We start from the raw sequence: 16,246 nt of genomic DNA, 5'->3' as shown, positions 1-16,246 counted from the left end.
TGGAATCTACACACCTGTTCAAAACATTGCGGAAATGCTTTTTTTCACCACCTGGTGTCACAAATATATATTGCACTTTGCAACACATTCAAAGTGTTTCATTTGCAGCTGTATAGCTGAGTCCTGTATCTCTTTTGACCAGACCATGGGTAGGCAAACTAAAGCCCAGGGGCCGGATCCGGTCCACTCGCCTTCTAAATCCGGCTCCCAGATGGTCTGGCAATCAGCGTGTTTTTACATGAGTAGAATGTGCCCTTTTATTTAAAATGCATCTCTGGGTTATTTGCGGGGCCTTCCTGGTGTTTTTACATGAGTGGAATGTGTGCTTTCATTTAAAATGGGTTATTTGTGGGGCATAGGAATTTGTTCATTCCCCCTCCCCAGAAAATATAGTCCGGCCCCCCACAAGGTCTGAGGGACAGTGGACTGGCCTCCTGCTGAAAAAGTACCTGGCCCTCAATTAATTTTCGTTATCCTTCCTAACCCCGATAAAATAAAAAACGACGGGAAGAAGAAATGCAATTCCTTAGATGCTGGAGCATTAAAACGAGTTTGAAATCTGCTGCCCAGGAGGAACATTTGAGAGAGGCAGGTGAAAGATGTAAGCAGTGAAAGATGGATAGGATTTGCTGACTTAATTATTAACTAGAATACAAAAAAGGGAGGTGGGTGGAGGTCGAGGAAATAAGTCATTGAAGGATTGTTGTTGTTTAGTCGTTCAGTCGTGTCCGACACTTCGTGACCCCATGGACCAGAGCACGCCAGGCACTCCTGTCTTCCACTGCCACCCGCAGTTTGGTCAGGTTCATGTTCGTAGCTTCGAGAACACTGTCTAACCATCTCATCCTCTGTCGTCCCCTTCTCCTGGTGCCCTCCATCTTTCCCAGCATCAAGGTCTTTTCCAGGGAATCTTCTCTTCTCATGAGGTGGCCAAAGTATTGGAGCCTCAGCTTCACGATCTGTCCTTCCAGTGAGCACTCAGGGCTGATTTCCTTCCGAATGGAGAGGTTTGATCTTCTTACAGTCCATGGGACTCTCAAGAGTTTCCTCCAGCACCATAATTCAAAAGCGTCAATTCTTCGGCGATCAGCCTTCTTTATGGTCCAGCTCTCACTTCCATCCTTCCATTGAAGGATAGAGATGTAAAAAAAGGATGTGTTTTTAAATGTTTGTGTTTTTTCTCTGGTTGGGTGGAGGTATTGTTTTCTTTTTCGCTTTTTGATGTATTTTTTAATTTTTTACTTTTTCTTTTTTTCTATATATATATATATATATATATATAGTGTTTTTTTCTCTTTTTTTCTTTCTCCTCTGTAACTATAAAACTTTTAATAAATATCATTTTAAAAAAAAAAGAGAGAGAGAGAGGCAGGTGGCTTTCTGGCAGCTTCCTCCTCCCTAAATGTGTCAGCAAATTGCCACAGGCGATGGACGGACGGCCGTCTCCTCTGCCAGCAACCCCGACGGAGACACTTCAGAGCGAAACTTGTGCAAAAGGAGGAAGCGGTTGGTGTGTCAATTTCGGGTGAAAGTGATGCATGGGCACAGGCGGGGGGGGGCGGCCCCCTGGCCTTTGCAGCTGAAACCACAATGTTGCTTGAACGAAAAGGGGCAGAGGAATTAGACCGGCCCTGGGTGCAGGAGGCTGCCTGCCTTCTTATTTTTAGGTTTGAAGTTGCAGATTCCGATCCAACTATAGGTAAGTGGGGGGGGGGGCAAAGTCATAGCTTGGGGGTGAGGCATCCTCTTGGCATGCGCAAGGTTATATCCCGCTTAGACTACTGCAATGCGCTCTACGTGGGGCTACCTTGGAAGGTGACCCGGAAACTACAACTAATCCAGAATGTGGCAGCTAGACGGGTGACTGGGAGCATAGCTGTCAACTTTTCCCTTTTCTTGTGAGGAATCCTATTCAGAATAAGGGAATTTCCCTTTAAAAAAGGGAAACGTTGACAGCTATGACTGGGAGCGGCCGCCGAGACCACATAACACCGGTCTTGAAAGACCTACACTGGCTTCCAGTACGTTTCCAAGCCCAATTCAAAGTGTTGGCGCTGACCTTTAAAGCCCTAAACGGCTTCGGCCCAGTATACCTGAAGGAGCGTCTCCACCCCCATTGTTCTGCCCAGACACTGAGGTCCAGCACCGAGGGCCTTCTGGTGGTTCCCTCCCTGCGAGAAGTGAGGTTACAGGGAACCAGGCAGAGGGCCTTCTCGATAGTGGCGCCTGCCCTGTGGAACGCCCTCCCACTAGATGTCAAGGAAATAAACAACTATCTGACTTTTAGAAGGCATCTGAAGGCAGCCCTGTTTAGGGAAGCTTTTTATGTTTGGTGCATTACTGTATTTTAATATTTTGTTGGAAGCCGCCCAGAGTGGCTGGGGAAGCCCAGCCAGATGGGTGGGGTATAAGTAATAAATTTATTATTATTATTATTATTAATTTCCTGAGTTTGATACTTGACATCGCCAGGCAGGGATGGGAACATTCACTGTCTGAAACTCCAACACAGCCACTGACGGCCAGTGTAGACAGAGAGACAAATAGTTTGACCTGTTTATATGCTCTGCCTTGGAGGCAGATTCGGGTTCAACCCCTGGCCTTGCCAGGCAGGGCTGGGGATGTCCCCTGCCTGAAATCGCTGGTGATCCACTGCCAGTCCGTGAAGGCTGTACTGATCTAGGTGGAACCATCGGTCAGAGTCGGCAGAATGGAGCTCCCTATTAAGCTGGTTCCTTGTAAACCTCAAACGTTTCTGCGTAAGGCTGACACGCAGAACCCTCGTGCCTGAGGATTTTCTCTCTCTTTCTCTCCCAGTACTTTCCCCAGGAAAACCTGGATTTTTAACCCTGAACTGGAGCAAAACGGCAACTGTGTTTTCCGCCGGCTGCCAGCTGCTCCAATTCAGCTGTTAAAAAAACAACAGCAGCAAATGGGTTTTCCTGGGGAAAAGAAAAAAGATCAGACACAGAACTTTAAAACAGTGGCTAGAAAGCGCGGCACAACAGGAAGTCTGGATGAGCCCTGTGTGTGTGTGTTTGTGTCTAATCGCAGGATTTAGGTGGGAAGATTTGGGGCAGGCTAAAGAAAGCCCCTCTTCATGCAGCACATCGTTAAGCTGTGGAACTCATTTCCGCAGGAGGCAGTAATGGCCACCAGCCTAGATAGCGTTAGAATAATAATAATAATAAACATAATAATAATAATAAACATAATAATAAACAACTAAGTTTGTTCTGGGTATAAGATTTCATGTGCATGCACACTTCTTCAGATACTTTTATTCACATGTAGTTTTGTGCATGCACACAAAAGCTTATACCCAGAACAAACTCTGTTGGTCTCTAAGGTGCTACTGGACAATTATTATTTTTTTGACTGCCTCAGACCAACACGGCTACCTACCTAAATCTATAATGATGATGATGATATTTATACCCCGCCCATCTGGCTGGGTTTCCCCAGCCACTCTGGGCAGCTCCCAACAGAATATTAAAAACACGATAAAACATCAAACATTAAAAACTTCCCTACACAGGGCTGCCTTCAGATGTCTTCTAAAAGTCTGGTAGTTGTTTATTTCCTTGACAATCTGGTGGGAGGGCGTTCCACAGGGCAGGCGCCACCACTGAGAAGGCCCAATTCATGCAGGAGATGAGAGCTTCTCCTGCTTCGGCAGTCCTCAGGATATAGTGCCTCCTCCTAAAAGCCTTTGCCTTCTGCTCTATCCTTTGTGCAAGTCTTTAGCGCCTGCATACGCACAACTGCTTTCTTCCTGCTGTTGGTGCCAGAGCAAAGAGATAAAATGCATGAGGTTGAGCAAAGGGTGTCAAAAGCCATGTGTGTCTAGCCTGGCTGCAGGTCGGCCGGCGGACTAGCACAAGCAGTGCCGTTTCAAAATGCCAACCTCTCTGCAAAAGACAACTTCCCCGACCTCTTTGCATCTTCCAGCTTAAAAAAAAAAAGAATTAAAGCAAGCCAGAGGCCTGTGGTGGATAATAATAATAATAATAATAATAATAATAATAATAATAATAATAATAATAATTTATTTGTACCCCGCCCATCTGGCTGGGTTTCCCCAGCCACTCTGGGCGGCTTCCAACAAAGATGAAAAATACACTAAAATGTCACATATTAAAAACTTCCCTGAACAGGGCTGCCTTCAGATGTCTTCTGAATGTCAGGTAGTTGTTTATCGCTTTGACATCTGATGGGAGGGCGTTCCACAGGGCGGGCGCCACTACCGAGAAGGCCCTATGCCTGGTTCCCTGTAACCTGACTTCTCTCAGGGAGGGAGCAGCCAGAAGGTCCTCGGAGCTGGACCTCAGTGTCCGGGCAGAACGATGGGGGTGGAGACGCTCCTTCAGATATACTGGACAGAGGCCGTTTAGGGCTTTAATGGTCAGCGCCAACACTTTGAATTGTGCTCGGAAACGTACTGGGAGCCAATGAAGGTCTTTCAAGACCGGTGGAGATGATGTCAGGCTTTTCTTGCCCATTTGAACTTCTCATTTGGGTTGTGGTTAGCTGCTATCGGATGGTCTCGCTGCGGATGGTTTTGGTGGGTGGGGAGGGCGGGAGATGTTGGAGCAAGGAACAGAAATGTGTAAAGATGTGCAAGGCAGTAAAAGAACCAGCTTTCCTGGAAAGCCACTTCTGCCCTCCAGAGGAGGTGGGCTTCACGGCCCCTCCACTGCACGGTGGGTGGAGGCCAGCCCCCACGCGATTGGGGAGGATTCCCAGCTGTGTCACCTCCTGGCTGGCCAATTGGTCGGCTCAGGGGGCGTGGCCTGCCCTATAAAGGCAGGAAGTGGCTGGGGATCTCCGTCTTTGCTGCACATCAGCTGTTCCTGTTTTTCCCACCGTCCCACCCTATAAGGCTTTTGTTCCTTGACCTTGCTATGGACCTTGGTTGGTCGCCATTGAGGGGCCTGGTAGGAATTTTTTCCACTTGGCAAATTGGCACCAGCCACTTGATTTTCGCCTACCACATAGCAAATCATCACAACTTTCTGGGTATTGGTGGTTAAAGGTAAAGGTAAGGTAAAGGTACCCCTGCCCGTACGGGCCAGTCTTGACAGACTCTAGGGTTGTGCGCCCATCTCACTCAAGAGGCCAGGGGCCAGCGCTGTCCGGAGACACTTCCGGGTCACGTGGCCAGCGTGACATCGCTGCTCTGACGAGCCAGAGCCGCACACGGAAACGCCGTTTACCTTCCCGCTGGTAAGTGGTCCCTATTTATCTACTTGCACCCGGGACTGCTTTCGAACTGCTAGGTTGGCAGGCGCTGGGACCGAACAACGGGAGCGCACCCCGCCGCGGGGATTCGAACCGCCGACCTTTCGATCGGCAAGCCCTAGGCGCTGAGGCTTTTACCCATAGCGCCACCTGGTTAGGCATTGGTATATTTCTGTAGATGGAAAAGGGGAGGTAGCACCTGAAGGGTAGTCCGATAAAGGATTCCGGGGGGCGTGGCCCTGTCCGAAGCCTGGGGAGGTGAGGGCCTAAGGCATGCCCTCTATTGGTGACCCCGGGGAGCTCCTAGTTGATGTGCCTCAGCAGGACTCCCCCTACTGGTAGTTAACCCTTCCTGGACTTCAAGCGGATGGGCTGAAGTTGGATATACAGTGGTACCTCGGGATGTGAACGGGATCCGTTCTGGAGCCCTGTTCACATCCTGAATGGAACGTAAGACGCGACGGTGCGTCTGCGCACACACAGGTCACGTTTTGACATCATTTTGAGAGTCTGTGCATGTGCGAGCGGCGAAACCCGGAAGTAACATGCTCCATTACTTCCGGGTTGCCGCGGAGCACAACCCGAAAGCGCTCAACCTGAAGCACATTCAACCTGAGGTCTGACTGTAGCCGGTTAGGACCAATGCCTAAGCCAATACCACTCATCACCTGTAACCAATAAAGTTGTGGCCTTTTCTAGCTCATTAACCTTAATAATTGTGTCATGCATCATAATTTCCACGGGGGGGGGGGACTCGGCTTGCAAACCCATGTGCCTTGCATGCTGCTGGGCTCCGTCGTTTGCCAAAGGTGGTACGGATCGCTTTTCTTTTGGAGTTCTGTCAGTGGCGTAGTGTGGGGGGTGCAGGGGGGGCCAGCCGCACCGGGCGCAACATCTGGGGGGGGCGCGCTCGCACTCGCAGCTCTCTGCCCCTACCTGGCTCACTCACTCTCTCTCACTGCAGTGCTGGCTGTGCGAATCCGATCCGAGCCGCCGGGTCGCCGCCCACGGTGGAGGGGAGGGTGCCGGGCGTGCGGTGCGGTGCGGAGAGAGAGCGAGGGACTATCTGGGGGAGGGACAGTGCAGCGGGGGGGGGGGGGGCGCAAATTACTTGCCTTGCCCCGGGTGCTGACAACCCACGCTACGCCACTGAGTTCTGTTCCTTCAGGGTAGCACCAGTGTCGCCATAAAGAGACAGAAGAAGCACCCTGGGACTTTATGGTCAAGGGTTAGAGTAAGAACCCCAGGAAATAATGTTGGTGGTGATGTTGGGGACTTTTTGTGTTGATTAAGTGGACTTCTGGCCACCCAGCTGCAGTTTTTTTCTAGAGGGCCCGCAGGGAACACTAAAGGTTTCAGCCTAGGAAACGATTTGAGTTTTAGATACGTCAGTGGGCCAGCGCCAGGATTTGCACTGAGTTCAGAGCTCCAAAAAGCACTCCCTTCTGAGATCCACATGCCAGCGGTAGGAAAGGTGCTGCGCCAACAACAGGGGGATAGGTCCCTGCCCCAATGAGCTTCCAATCTGAAATTGCAAGCTCCTTTGGGACGAAGGGCGGGATAGAAATGTAATGATTAAACGAAGTAAATTTGACACAAGAGGAGGCGGCAGACAGGGGAAGGAGACAGAGGCAGTGAGTAAACTAGAAGAATATGCACACACACACATACACCTGCAGATACGTGTACTTAGGTGTACTTGGAGTGTTTTTTGGGTTTGTATTTTAATATTACTAAATGACATCCTTTTTGCATGACCTGTAATTGTAAGAATGTGCAGGCTTTCGAATGCTGCTTCAGTCAATTCAGTCAACGTATTCTGGCATTTAATTACTTTTTAACAAATACATTGCATATGGATTTAGCTTTTTGCATTTGATCTGTGTTGCAAGCCTCTTCAAGTCCCGGCCTGAGAAAAAGGCAGGATATAAATAAATGGATGGGGTTGAGGATGCATCACTCTGTAGCAGGAGCAGCTCAGATGCAGGTGCAGCACAAATTTGATTTCCTCCCTCCTTTCCTGTTTATCGCCTGGACTTTATCTCCCTGTGCGTCACACAGGTGCCATCTGCTGGCAAGCGAAAGTTAAACCAGGAGATGGTTTTCCCAATTGCAACAGATCTGACTGGGTTTTATTTTTACAGGGACCAGCCTCCACTGAAATAAACATGTATTAGAATCCAAGAATCCTAGAATTGTAGAGTTGGAAGGGACTATGAAGATCAACTAGTGCAGGCATAGGCAGGCTCGGCCCTCCAGATGTTTTGGGACTACAACTCCCATCATCCCTAGCTAACAGGACCAGTGGTCAGGGATGATGGGAATTGTCCCAAAACACCTGGAGGGCTGAGTTTGCACCCAATGTGAGGCTCAAGATGATGATGATGATGATGATGATGATGATGATGATAATATTTATACCCCGCCCTCCCCAGCCAAGACCGGGCTCAGGGCAGCTAACACCAAATATAAAAACAATTGATTGAAATACAGCTTAAAATACAAGATTAAAATATTAAAATGTAGCCTCATTTCAGTGGAAACTCAAAACCTTTTTTTGGGATAATGTAAATTGACTGTTAATTGGGAAATGTATTACGGTAATTTGTGTGTTTTTAATATCTATCTATCTATCTATCTATCTATGAATGAAATAATTTTTATTTTACAAGTGTACATTACCAAATACATATCCATATTTAGAGATTTCTCCGGCTCCCATGGGTCCTGTTATCAACCTTTCCCACTGTATATTATTTCATCGTCCAAGTTTTACGTCTCTCCATTTTGTCCATAGTAGTAATTTCTACATTACAAGTGTTATTGCAGTCCTGCTAATGTTTTCATCTGCCTGCAGTGGTCTCTCAAGTAAATTGTATTTTTTTCCCCCATTCTTGATTAAAGTTTTGGTCTTCTTGGTCCCTGAGCTTGCCGGCCATTTCGGCATAGTCCAACGGCTTGATTTGCCATATTCCTCTCTGCTAGGGACTTTATCTTCTTTCCATCACTGGGCCAGTAATATTCGTGAACTTATGAATATTTTGATTAAGGAATCTTTTGCATTCAGCACGGGACTCAAACATCTCACCCTCTTTCTGCCTTGCCCACAGATCCTAGCTGCCTCGAGGACAACCCAGGGCTCGATCCAAGCCCAGGAGCTTACGGCATGGATAACCTGACCTCTGCCTCCGGCAAGGACTCGTGCACCTACCACGAGGAGTTCAAGCAGATCCTGCTGCCGGTGGTCTACTCGGTGGTCTTCGTCCTGGGGCTGCCCTTGAACTTCATCGTCATCGCCCAGATCTGGCTGTCGCGCAAGTCTCTGACGCGGACCACCATCTACATGTTGAACCTGGCGGTGGCTGACCTCCTCTACGTCTGCTCCCTGCCTCTCCTCATCTACAACTACTCCCAGAAGGACTACTGGCCTTTCGGGGACTTCACCTGCCGGTTCGTGCGCTTCCAGTTCTACACCAACCTGCACGGCAGCATCCTCTTCCTCACCTGCATCAGCGTCCAGCGCTACCTGGGCATCTGCCACCCGCTCTCCACCTGGCACAAGAAGAGGGGCAAAGGCTTCACCTGGATGGTCTGTGGGGTCGTGTGGTTCCTGGTGGTCGCCCAGTGCCTGCCCACCTTTGTCTTCGCCGCCACCGGGATCCAGAGGAACCGGACTGTCTGCTACGACCTGAGCCCGCCGGACCGCTCTGCCAGCTACTTCCCTTACGGGATCACCTTGACGGTCACGGGATTCCTGATCCCCTTCGTCTCGATCTTGGGCTGCTACTGCTGCATGACCAAGATCTTGTGCCAGAAGGACGAAATGATCGGGCTGGCCGTGCGCAAGAAGAAAGACAAGGCCATACGGATGATCGTCATCGTGGTCCTGGTCTTCGCCATCAGCTTCTTCCCCTTCCACCTCACCAAGACGCTCTACCTGATCATCCGCTCCATCCCCGAAGTGCCCTGCCTCACCCGGCAAGCCTTCGCCATCGTCTACAAGTGCACCCGGCCGTTCGCCAGCATGAACAGCGTCCTCGACCCCATCCTCTTCTACTTCACGCAGCGCAAGTTTCGCGAGAGCACCCGCCACTTGCTGGATAAAGTCAGCTCCAAGTGGAAGCACGACTCGTGAGGAAGCGTCCGTGATCCTGTGCCAAGGGAGGGTTGGCGACGCCCCGTCTGCGCGGCACCGGGTGCCAGAGGGAGAGCTCGGCCTAGCGCGGCTTCAGAGGCCTAACTCTGGTTGCCATGCCAACCCTATTGGAAGGCCTTGGGAGAATGTCACTGTGTGAACAATGGACCGCTGGGATGCTCTGCTCCCTTCCTTGCCTTAGGGCTGCGAGGATTCGCTCCTGCTGGTTTGGGAGATATTTGCTGCCCGTGGCCGGCGCCAATGGTCCTTCGTACCGCCATGCACCCAGAATTGAGTGGCGGAAGAACAGGAGAAATGCGACTGGCGTAAAGTCAGGGACATCGAAGCCACCTTTCCCCAAGTCACTCTGCCAGTCCACCTGGCGCAGTCTTGTCTACCCGGACTGGCAGCAGATCCCCAGGGTTTTTGGCTGGAGCCGTACCTGGAAATCATAGAATTGCAGAACTGGATAGGAACCTCAAAGGTCCTCTAGTCCAACCGCCTGCAATGCAGGAATAAACGAGATGCCATTGGACACTGAACTTGAGACCTTCTGCATGCTGAGCAGTTGTTCTGCTGCTGGGCTACGTCAGCTGAAGGAGGGAGGATCCTGAGAGAGGATCTCTTTAGTGAGATATTCCAGTTGGACTGAATTGGCTCTGGGTGACCGGGAGTGGGTGGGGGGGTGGGGTCATCGCTTAATTGTTTAAAGCTTTTGGGGGTCACCCAGGCCTTGTTCAATAAACAGTATTATTACCTTTTCACTGAGAAAGGAGTCCTAGTCTTTCAGATCCCTTCTGAAATCAGGGGGTTCCAAGCATGAGCTGTGAACAGATCCTTCGACGACAGATCTCCAACCGGACAACGAACATCAGCAAATAAATGCAAACCCCCCAAGTTGCTGCGATGAACTGAGAAATGGGGCGTTGTCCCGTCCGGCGAGTCCTCCATCGCCACGTTTCTCTGACGGGACCCCGTTGAAAAACCACCAGTGTTGATTGATTTGTTGTCATTTCTTTCAGAAGATGTAATAAATTTCAGGCTTGGAACCTCAGCTTATTATATACCAGCTCCTGTTTGTGCAACAGTTGTGTGGAAACGTCCTTGTGAGCCTTACGAGAGAGTTGCGCTGTGGAATCGGCCTTCGGAAGAATGCCGGCTTTCTCTTTTCCCTGCTTACCCGTAAATCAAGCAAGTTCCTAGTCCTCATGAAATCCACGGTGCCTCTGAATACCAGGTGCTGGGAATCACAAGCGGAGAGAGTGTTGCTGAGCTCAGGTCTTGCTTGTGGGCTGCTCATAAGCGTCTTGTCGGTCCCTGTGAGACCAGGGTGCTGGAGTCAACACAGTAGGAAGCGTGGTGTAGTGGTTAGAGAGACGATAATAACTGGGGGGCCCTGGGTTCAAATTCCCGCTTGGTACTGCAGGCACTTTTCCTCTCACCCCAACGCACCTCACAGGGTTGTTGTGAGGCCATGACGAGCCAGGTTGGTGGAGGGAGAGAACTCTGCACACTATTCTGAGCCCTTTCAAGGAAAAGTAGGATAAAAATGTAGGCATTTCCGCATGTGCATCTTTCCATTCAGGCACATCAGAGCCATCGTCGCCGTTTAAAGACATATTTCAGCCAAGCAAAAGGCCAGCTAGGTGCTTGACCCAAGGCAGCCGTTCTAGCAGCAGAAAGTGGTGCCTAAGGCAGGGGGCAAATCTGAGATTTTCCACCCCCAGCCAGTTTGCTTTGCCCCATTGCCCTGGCTCAGTTTACCTGTCTGCTCTTTTGCACGCTGGTTTCACCTGTGCCTAGGGACGCGGGTGGCACTGTGGGTTAAACCACAGAGCCTAGGGCTTGCTGATCAGAAGGTCGGCGGTTCAAATCCCCGCGACGGGGTGAGCGCCCGTTGCTCGGTCCCAGCTCCTGCCAACCTAGCAGTTCGAAAGGACGTCAAAGTGCAAGTAAATAAATAGGTACCACTCTGGCGGGAAGGTATACAGCGTTTCCGTGCCCTGCTCTGGTTCGTGGCTTAGTCATGCTGGCCACATGACCTGGAAGCTGTACGCCGGCTCCCTCGGCCAATAAAGCGAGATGAGCGCTGCAACCCCAGAGTCGACCACGACTGGACCTAATGGTCAGGGGTCCCTTTACCTTTACTTCACCTGTGCCAGGAGGACTCCTTGCAAGATCCAGCCGGTCTTAAGAACCGATGTGGTTCTTTCTCCCTGGCAAACCTGCATCTGTTTTTCAAACCCAACAATGCCAGGAAGGGTGCCATTCATGGCAGCCCCATGGTAGCCAGTGTGGTGTGGTGCTTGGAGTGTCAGACTAGGACCTGAGAGACCAGGGTTCGAATCCAGGGAGAAATCCAGGGAGAACCACCTTGAGCTTCTTGGAGAAAAAGGTGGAATATACAATAAATGGAAATAATAAACCCACCCACCGGAGCCAATCTTCCCATATGTATTTTTCTCTGCCCTTTGCTTTCAACTACTATTTCATTCCTTGTCCAAATGCATGTGGAACAAGTGTTACCTGCAACAAAATGTTGCAGCGCATCTCTCCTACCCCCCAGCAGGAAGTGGCCCCCCCCCAATTTTTTAAATTGATTTTCCAAAATTTTTAAACAAACAAACATACATCTTAATTGTACTTAATCCAATCTTAGTAACATTATTAAGTGACTTCCTCAAATCCCCCTGGGTGAATTTCAGTGTATATCATTGTAACAGTTTTCCAAAACCAATTTTCTCATAAAATTAACTTAGTCACTTAACATCTTTCTTTCTTTTCATTTTAACTTTAAACATGTTATTCTCTAACATCACATATTTAAATCCTAAGCCTATCTGGTATTTGCAAATGTTTCCAATTAACATATTTAACTAAATAGTCTTTGAATTGCATCCATTCCTCCTGGTAGTCCTCCTCCTCCTTCTGGTCGCGGACTCTTCCGGTGAGGTTGGCTAGCTCCAAAAAGTCCATCATCTTCATCTGCCATTCTTCCACTGTTGGGACTTCTTGTGTTTTCCAATTCTTAGCTAACAAAATTCTAGCTGCTGTTGTGGCATACAAAAACAGTCTAACATCTTTCTTGGGCAATTCCAGACCTGTTATTCCAAGAAGAAAGGCCTCTGGTTTCTTAAATGTATATTTCAACATATTTTTCCAATTCATTATAAATCTTCTCCCAGAAGTCTTTCACTTTGGGGCAGCTCCACCACATATGATAAAAAGTACCTTCTTTCTCTTTACATTTCCAACATAAATCATCACTATTATGAGATATCTTTGCCAATTTTACAGGCGTTAAGTACCACCCAGCAGGAAGTGTTGCAGCTTCCGCTAGGTAATTCAGTCCCTCCTCCTGAGGTATTCCAGGTTGTGTGGTACCTTTTTCATCCCAACAGCCACAAATCCTTCTGAGCAACCTTACAGGATCCACATTCCAGGAATGGGTGGGTCCGGAAGCAAAATGGGGTGCGGGGCAAGATAATCTATATGATTTTGACCTCTTATATTCCAGACTTTCTTCTCCACACACAACATCCATCTCCCAGGCAAGCAAGAATTCATCAGAGTTGGAGGACGCATTTGAAAATCAGGCAGAGACATTAATGGGATAAGCAAAGCAGGGATTGGGCTGGGTGCGGCTGGGGAGGGGGGGTGTAGCCTGAGGAGAGTCCCCGGGGCCAGATGAAGAGGACTGGAGGGCCACATTCAGCCCTGGGGCCTGTCAGGAGCGAGAAAGCAGCAAATCGCACTGTGCAAGTAGGAGTTAACTCCTTATTAGCAAGAACACAATCTGCACAGACTGAGTGGAGTGTCAGGCCTAATGGGCACAGCAGCGCATCCCCGGTAGGCCTGGGTCACCCATGGATCAGTTGCCAAGACTGAAAGTCCCCTCCACCCCACAGCCATCCAAGTCCTCTCGAAGCAATCGGAGACTGCGCCTGCATGTAGCCAACCTCTCCTCCGCCCTCTGCATGCCTCTTCTAGTACTGGGAGACCCATAGCTGTCAACTTACAGATATGAAAATAAGGGGCCCGCAGCCTCAAAAATAAGGGATCAGCAGCCAAAATAAGGGATTTTCCAGGCATAGGTATGTTCAGCTTCTGAGCCCCTCTGAGCCAAAGGCAGAAAGCCCAGCCAGCAGCCAAACAAAGCCTCAAGCCTCAAGGAAAACCACCATCACCTCTCCGCTGGGAAGCGCTGAGCAAAGGCGAGTCCCCAGGCAATTTGATCAGCACAAGGCATGCAAGCTCCACCCCCCAGTCATTCTTAGACTTCTTATTGGGTGAGCAACGCAGCCAAGCAACACAGTTGGAGCCTCCCTCCTCCCTGGCCGGCAGGGAGGGAGGGAGAGGAGCTGCTTCCTTTGAAACCTGGGAAATCTAAGGGACATCATCAATAAGGGACAGCAGCGGGAGATGGTGCTGGGATAAGGGACTGTCCCGCCAAATAAGGGACGCTTGACAGCTCTGGGGAGACTAGGATGGAAGGGGAGTGTGTTGCAGCAGGAGGGAGAGACACGTAGGACTCATCTCTGCCTCTTGGCCTGCTTCCACTTCTGTACTTCTCTGCCACAGATTCTCCCCGCTCACGAAGCCCTGTTCCCTTTCCATCTTCTGACCCCTCCTCCTCCCAGTCCTTTTCCTTTCTGTACCTACTGAGCTTGTTCAAGGCTCACTGGGCCCATGGCTGGTGTTGTGATTTTTCATTTCAGAAATGCAGATCTGGGGGGGCTGCTCTCTGCCTGTCGATGCCTCCCTCTCGCTTCAGAGTAAGCCACGCCTTGCTTTGCAAACTGTCTCTGTACCCAAGTAGGTGAATTTGAATGCTGCAAAATAGTACGCCTCCCTTTGCAAGATGTTCCCAGTATTTACTTTTTTCCTTTCAAGCTTCAGCTCTATAAATAACTAGCTGTCTCGCTTAAATTTCCCCCCTCCTGTGTGTCCTTGCTGTTTGCTGTTGTGGGTTGAGGGTTTGTGAATGCCTTTGAGAATGTCTTTGTAAGCTCCTTGGGGCAGGGAACAGTGTTTGTATAACTTCCTATGGTCCTCTCTAAATAAAGAGATTTCTCCTGCTTGCACCTCTCACATGTTGTGGTGTTGTCCAGCTTTGTTTTGTGCACACAGGTTAAAGTAAATTGTACAGCATTTGTGGTGGTGGTGGGCGACTCTAGATTCAATAGCTTTTTGTGTGGAACAATTTGATCCTCTGGGGTGCCTGATAATACAAAGCCCATCATCCACAGCCGGCATGACGGTGGATGGTGGGAGTTGTAGTCCAAAATGTCTGGAGGGCACCGCCGGGTTGTTGAAGACTGGAAGTGGCGGCAATTGTACTTAGGAGGGGCTGAAATGTTTGGGGTGCCCTCTCCCCTCCTGTGTTTTCCAGCAGCTGGAATTCAGAAGTGTTGCTTTCTCCCACTTATAGAGGCAGAGTGAAGCCATCCTGGCTAGGAGTAGTCGAGAGCTTTCCCCTCCTTGATTTGGCCAGCAGTGCACGGAAACGCTGTTTACCTTCACGCCAGAGTGGTACCTATTTATCTACTTGCACTGGTGTGCTTTCGAACTGCTAGGTTAGCAGAAGCAGGGACCGAACAACGGGAGCTCACCCCGTTGCGGGGATTCAAACTGCTGACCTTCTGATCGGCAAGTCCTAGGCTCTGTGGTTTAACCCACAGCGCCACCCGCGTCCCTTTCTGTGGTAACATTTCTCTGATGAAAATAGGGACGTCCTATTTCGGATAATGGTTAAAAGCCTCAGAGAAGCAGCTAGTTGTTGTTGTCATCCGTCCCCACCGATGTATTTCTTATCCATAAAAAAATTGGTGTGGCTGAAAGTGTGGACCAGAGGAACCGCTGTTTTGCTCTCCCAAAAAACAGACCTTGGAGCATTTTACAGGAGATGCTGTTTGGTTATAGTGTAACCAGTGAATGCCACCAGCAGAGAACATCGGTTCAGATCAGAGATGGGGAGCACAGCGTCTAATCAGTAACTCATTGACAGCAGGCAAGAGTCTTTGGGTGTTCCTGGAATGCCTTGATGGCTCATTCTTGACAAACCTTTGCAGGGGACCTGCCAGAACCATGCGGAAGTAGTAGCCAGCCCAGAGAAGCTCCAGGCCACAGAGATGTCGCCCTCCCAGAGAGCCAGTGTGGTGTAGTGGTTAAGAGCGGTAGTCTCGTAATCTGGTGAACCGGGTTCGCGTCTCCGCTCCTCCACATGCAGCTGCTGGGTGACCTTGGGCCAGTCACACTTCTTTGAAGTCTCTCAGCCCCACTCACCTCACAGAGTGTTTGTTGTGGGGAAGGAAGGGAAAGGAGAATGTTAGCCGCTTTGAGACTCCTTAGAGGGAGTGAAAGGCGGGATATCAAATCCAAACTCTTCTTCTTCTTCTTCCCAGTCACGGGTATATTACAGGGCAGCGATGAGGATTCATTGATTCATAGAGCTGTAAGGGACCCTGACGGTCATGTAGCCCAACCCCCTGCAATGCAACACAGGACTCGAACCCACAACCCAGCGATTTAAGAGTCTCGTGTTCTACCAACTGAGCTACCCCAGGCAGGCAGCCTGTGTTCTTACAGACGCTGACGGACCCCCGACTCTCATCAGTCCCTGCAGCCAAACATGGCCCGACATAGCTTACAGCCCAAAATCTGCTGCAGGAAGTAGAATAAGAGGGAGAATGTGATACAAAGGAGAAAGATATTGATTTATTTCAGATAAGTGAATTCATTGGAGCTCCCTCTGCCAACTTGGAGCCCTCCAGGTATTGAGAGATGAGAGGCAGTATGGTATAGTGGTCAGAGCACCAGACAAGGATCCGGGAGAGCAGGGTTTTCATCCCCACTTGTCCGCGGCAACGC

At 49.7% G+C, this 16,246-nt stretch overlaps 1 protein-coding gene and 2 long non-coding RNA genes across 4 annotated transcripts in view; 2 read left to right on the top strand and 1 right to left on the bottom strand.

Moving 5' to 3' along the window:
- The window catches only part of P2RY6 (pyrimidinergic receptor P2Y6), a 47,678-nt gene extending 37,248 nt beyond the window's left edge, over positions 1-10,430 (top strand). For both annotated transcript variants that reach the window (XM_083436749.1, XM_083436750.1), the window contains exon 2: positions 8,352-10,430. In XM_083436749.1, the coding sequence (XP_083292875.1) occupies positions 8,408-9,376 (969 nt within the window). In that variant the 5' untranslated portion in view covers positions 8,352-8,407 and the 3' untranslated portion in view covers positions 9,377-10,430. The remainder of the gene's footprint in view (positions 1-8,351) is intronic.
- LOC310675886 overlaps positions 1-11,295 on the bottom strand; it is a 217,881-nt gene extending 206,586 nt beyond the window's left edge. Inside the window, exon 1 of the long non-coding RNA XR_014510282.1 lies at positions 11,170-11,295. This is a non-coding gene — a long non-coding RNA (uncharacterized lncRNA). The remainder of the gene's footprint in view (positions 1-11,169) is intronic.
- LOC310675861 overlaps positions 1-14,467 on the top strand; it is a 187,243-nt gene extending 172,776 nt beyond the window's left edge. The window contains exon 2 of the long non-coding RNA XR_014510253.1: positions 12,749-14,467. This is a non-coding gene — a long non-coding RNA (uncharacterized lncRNA). The remainder of the gene's footprint in view (positions 1-12,748) is intronic.
- Positions 14,468-16,246: the final 1,779 nt, after the last annotated feature.

The sequence above is a fragment of the Podarcis tiliguerta genome (genome assembly GCF_965153285.1).
Source record: "Podarcis tiliguerta genome assembly, chromosome: 4".
Taxonomy (NCBI): Eukaryota; Metazoa; Chordata; class Lepidosauria; order Squamata; family Lacertidae; genus Podarcis; species Podarcis tiliguerta.
The sequence above is the reverse complement of the archived record's forward strand: the minus strand, read 5'-3'. Positions and strand labels throughout refer to the sequence as shown.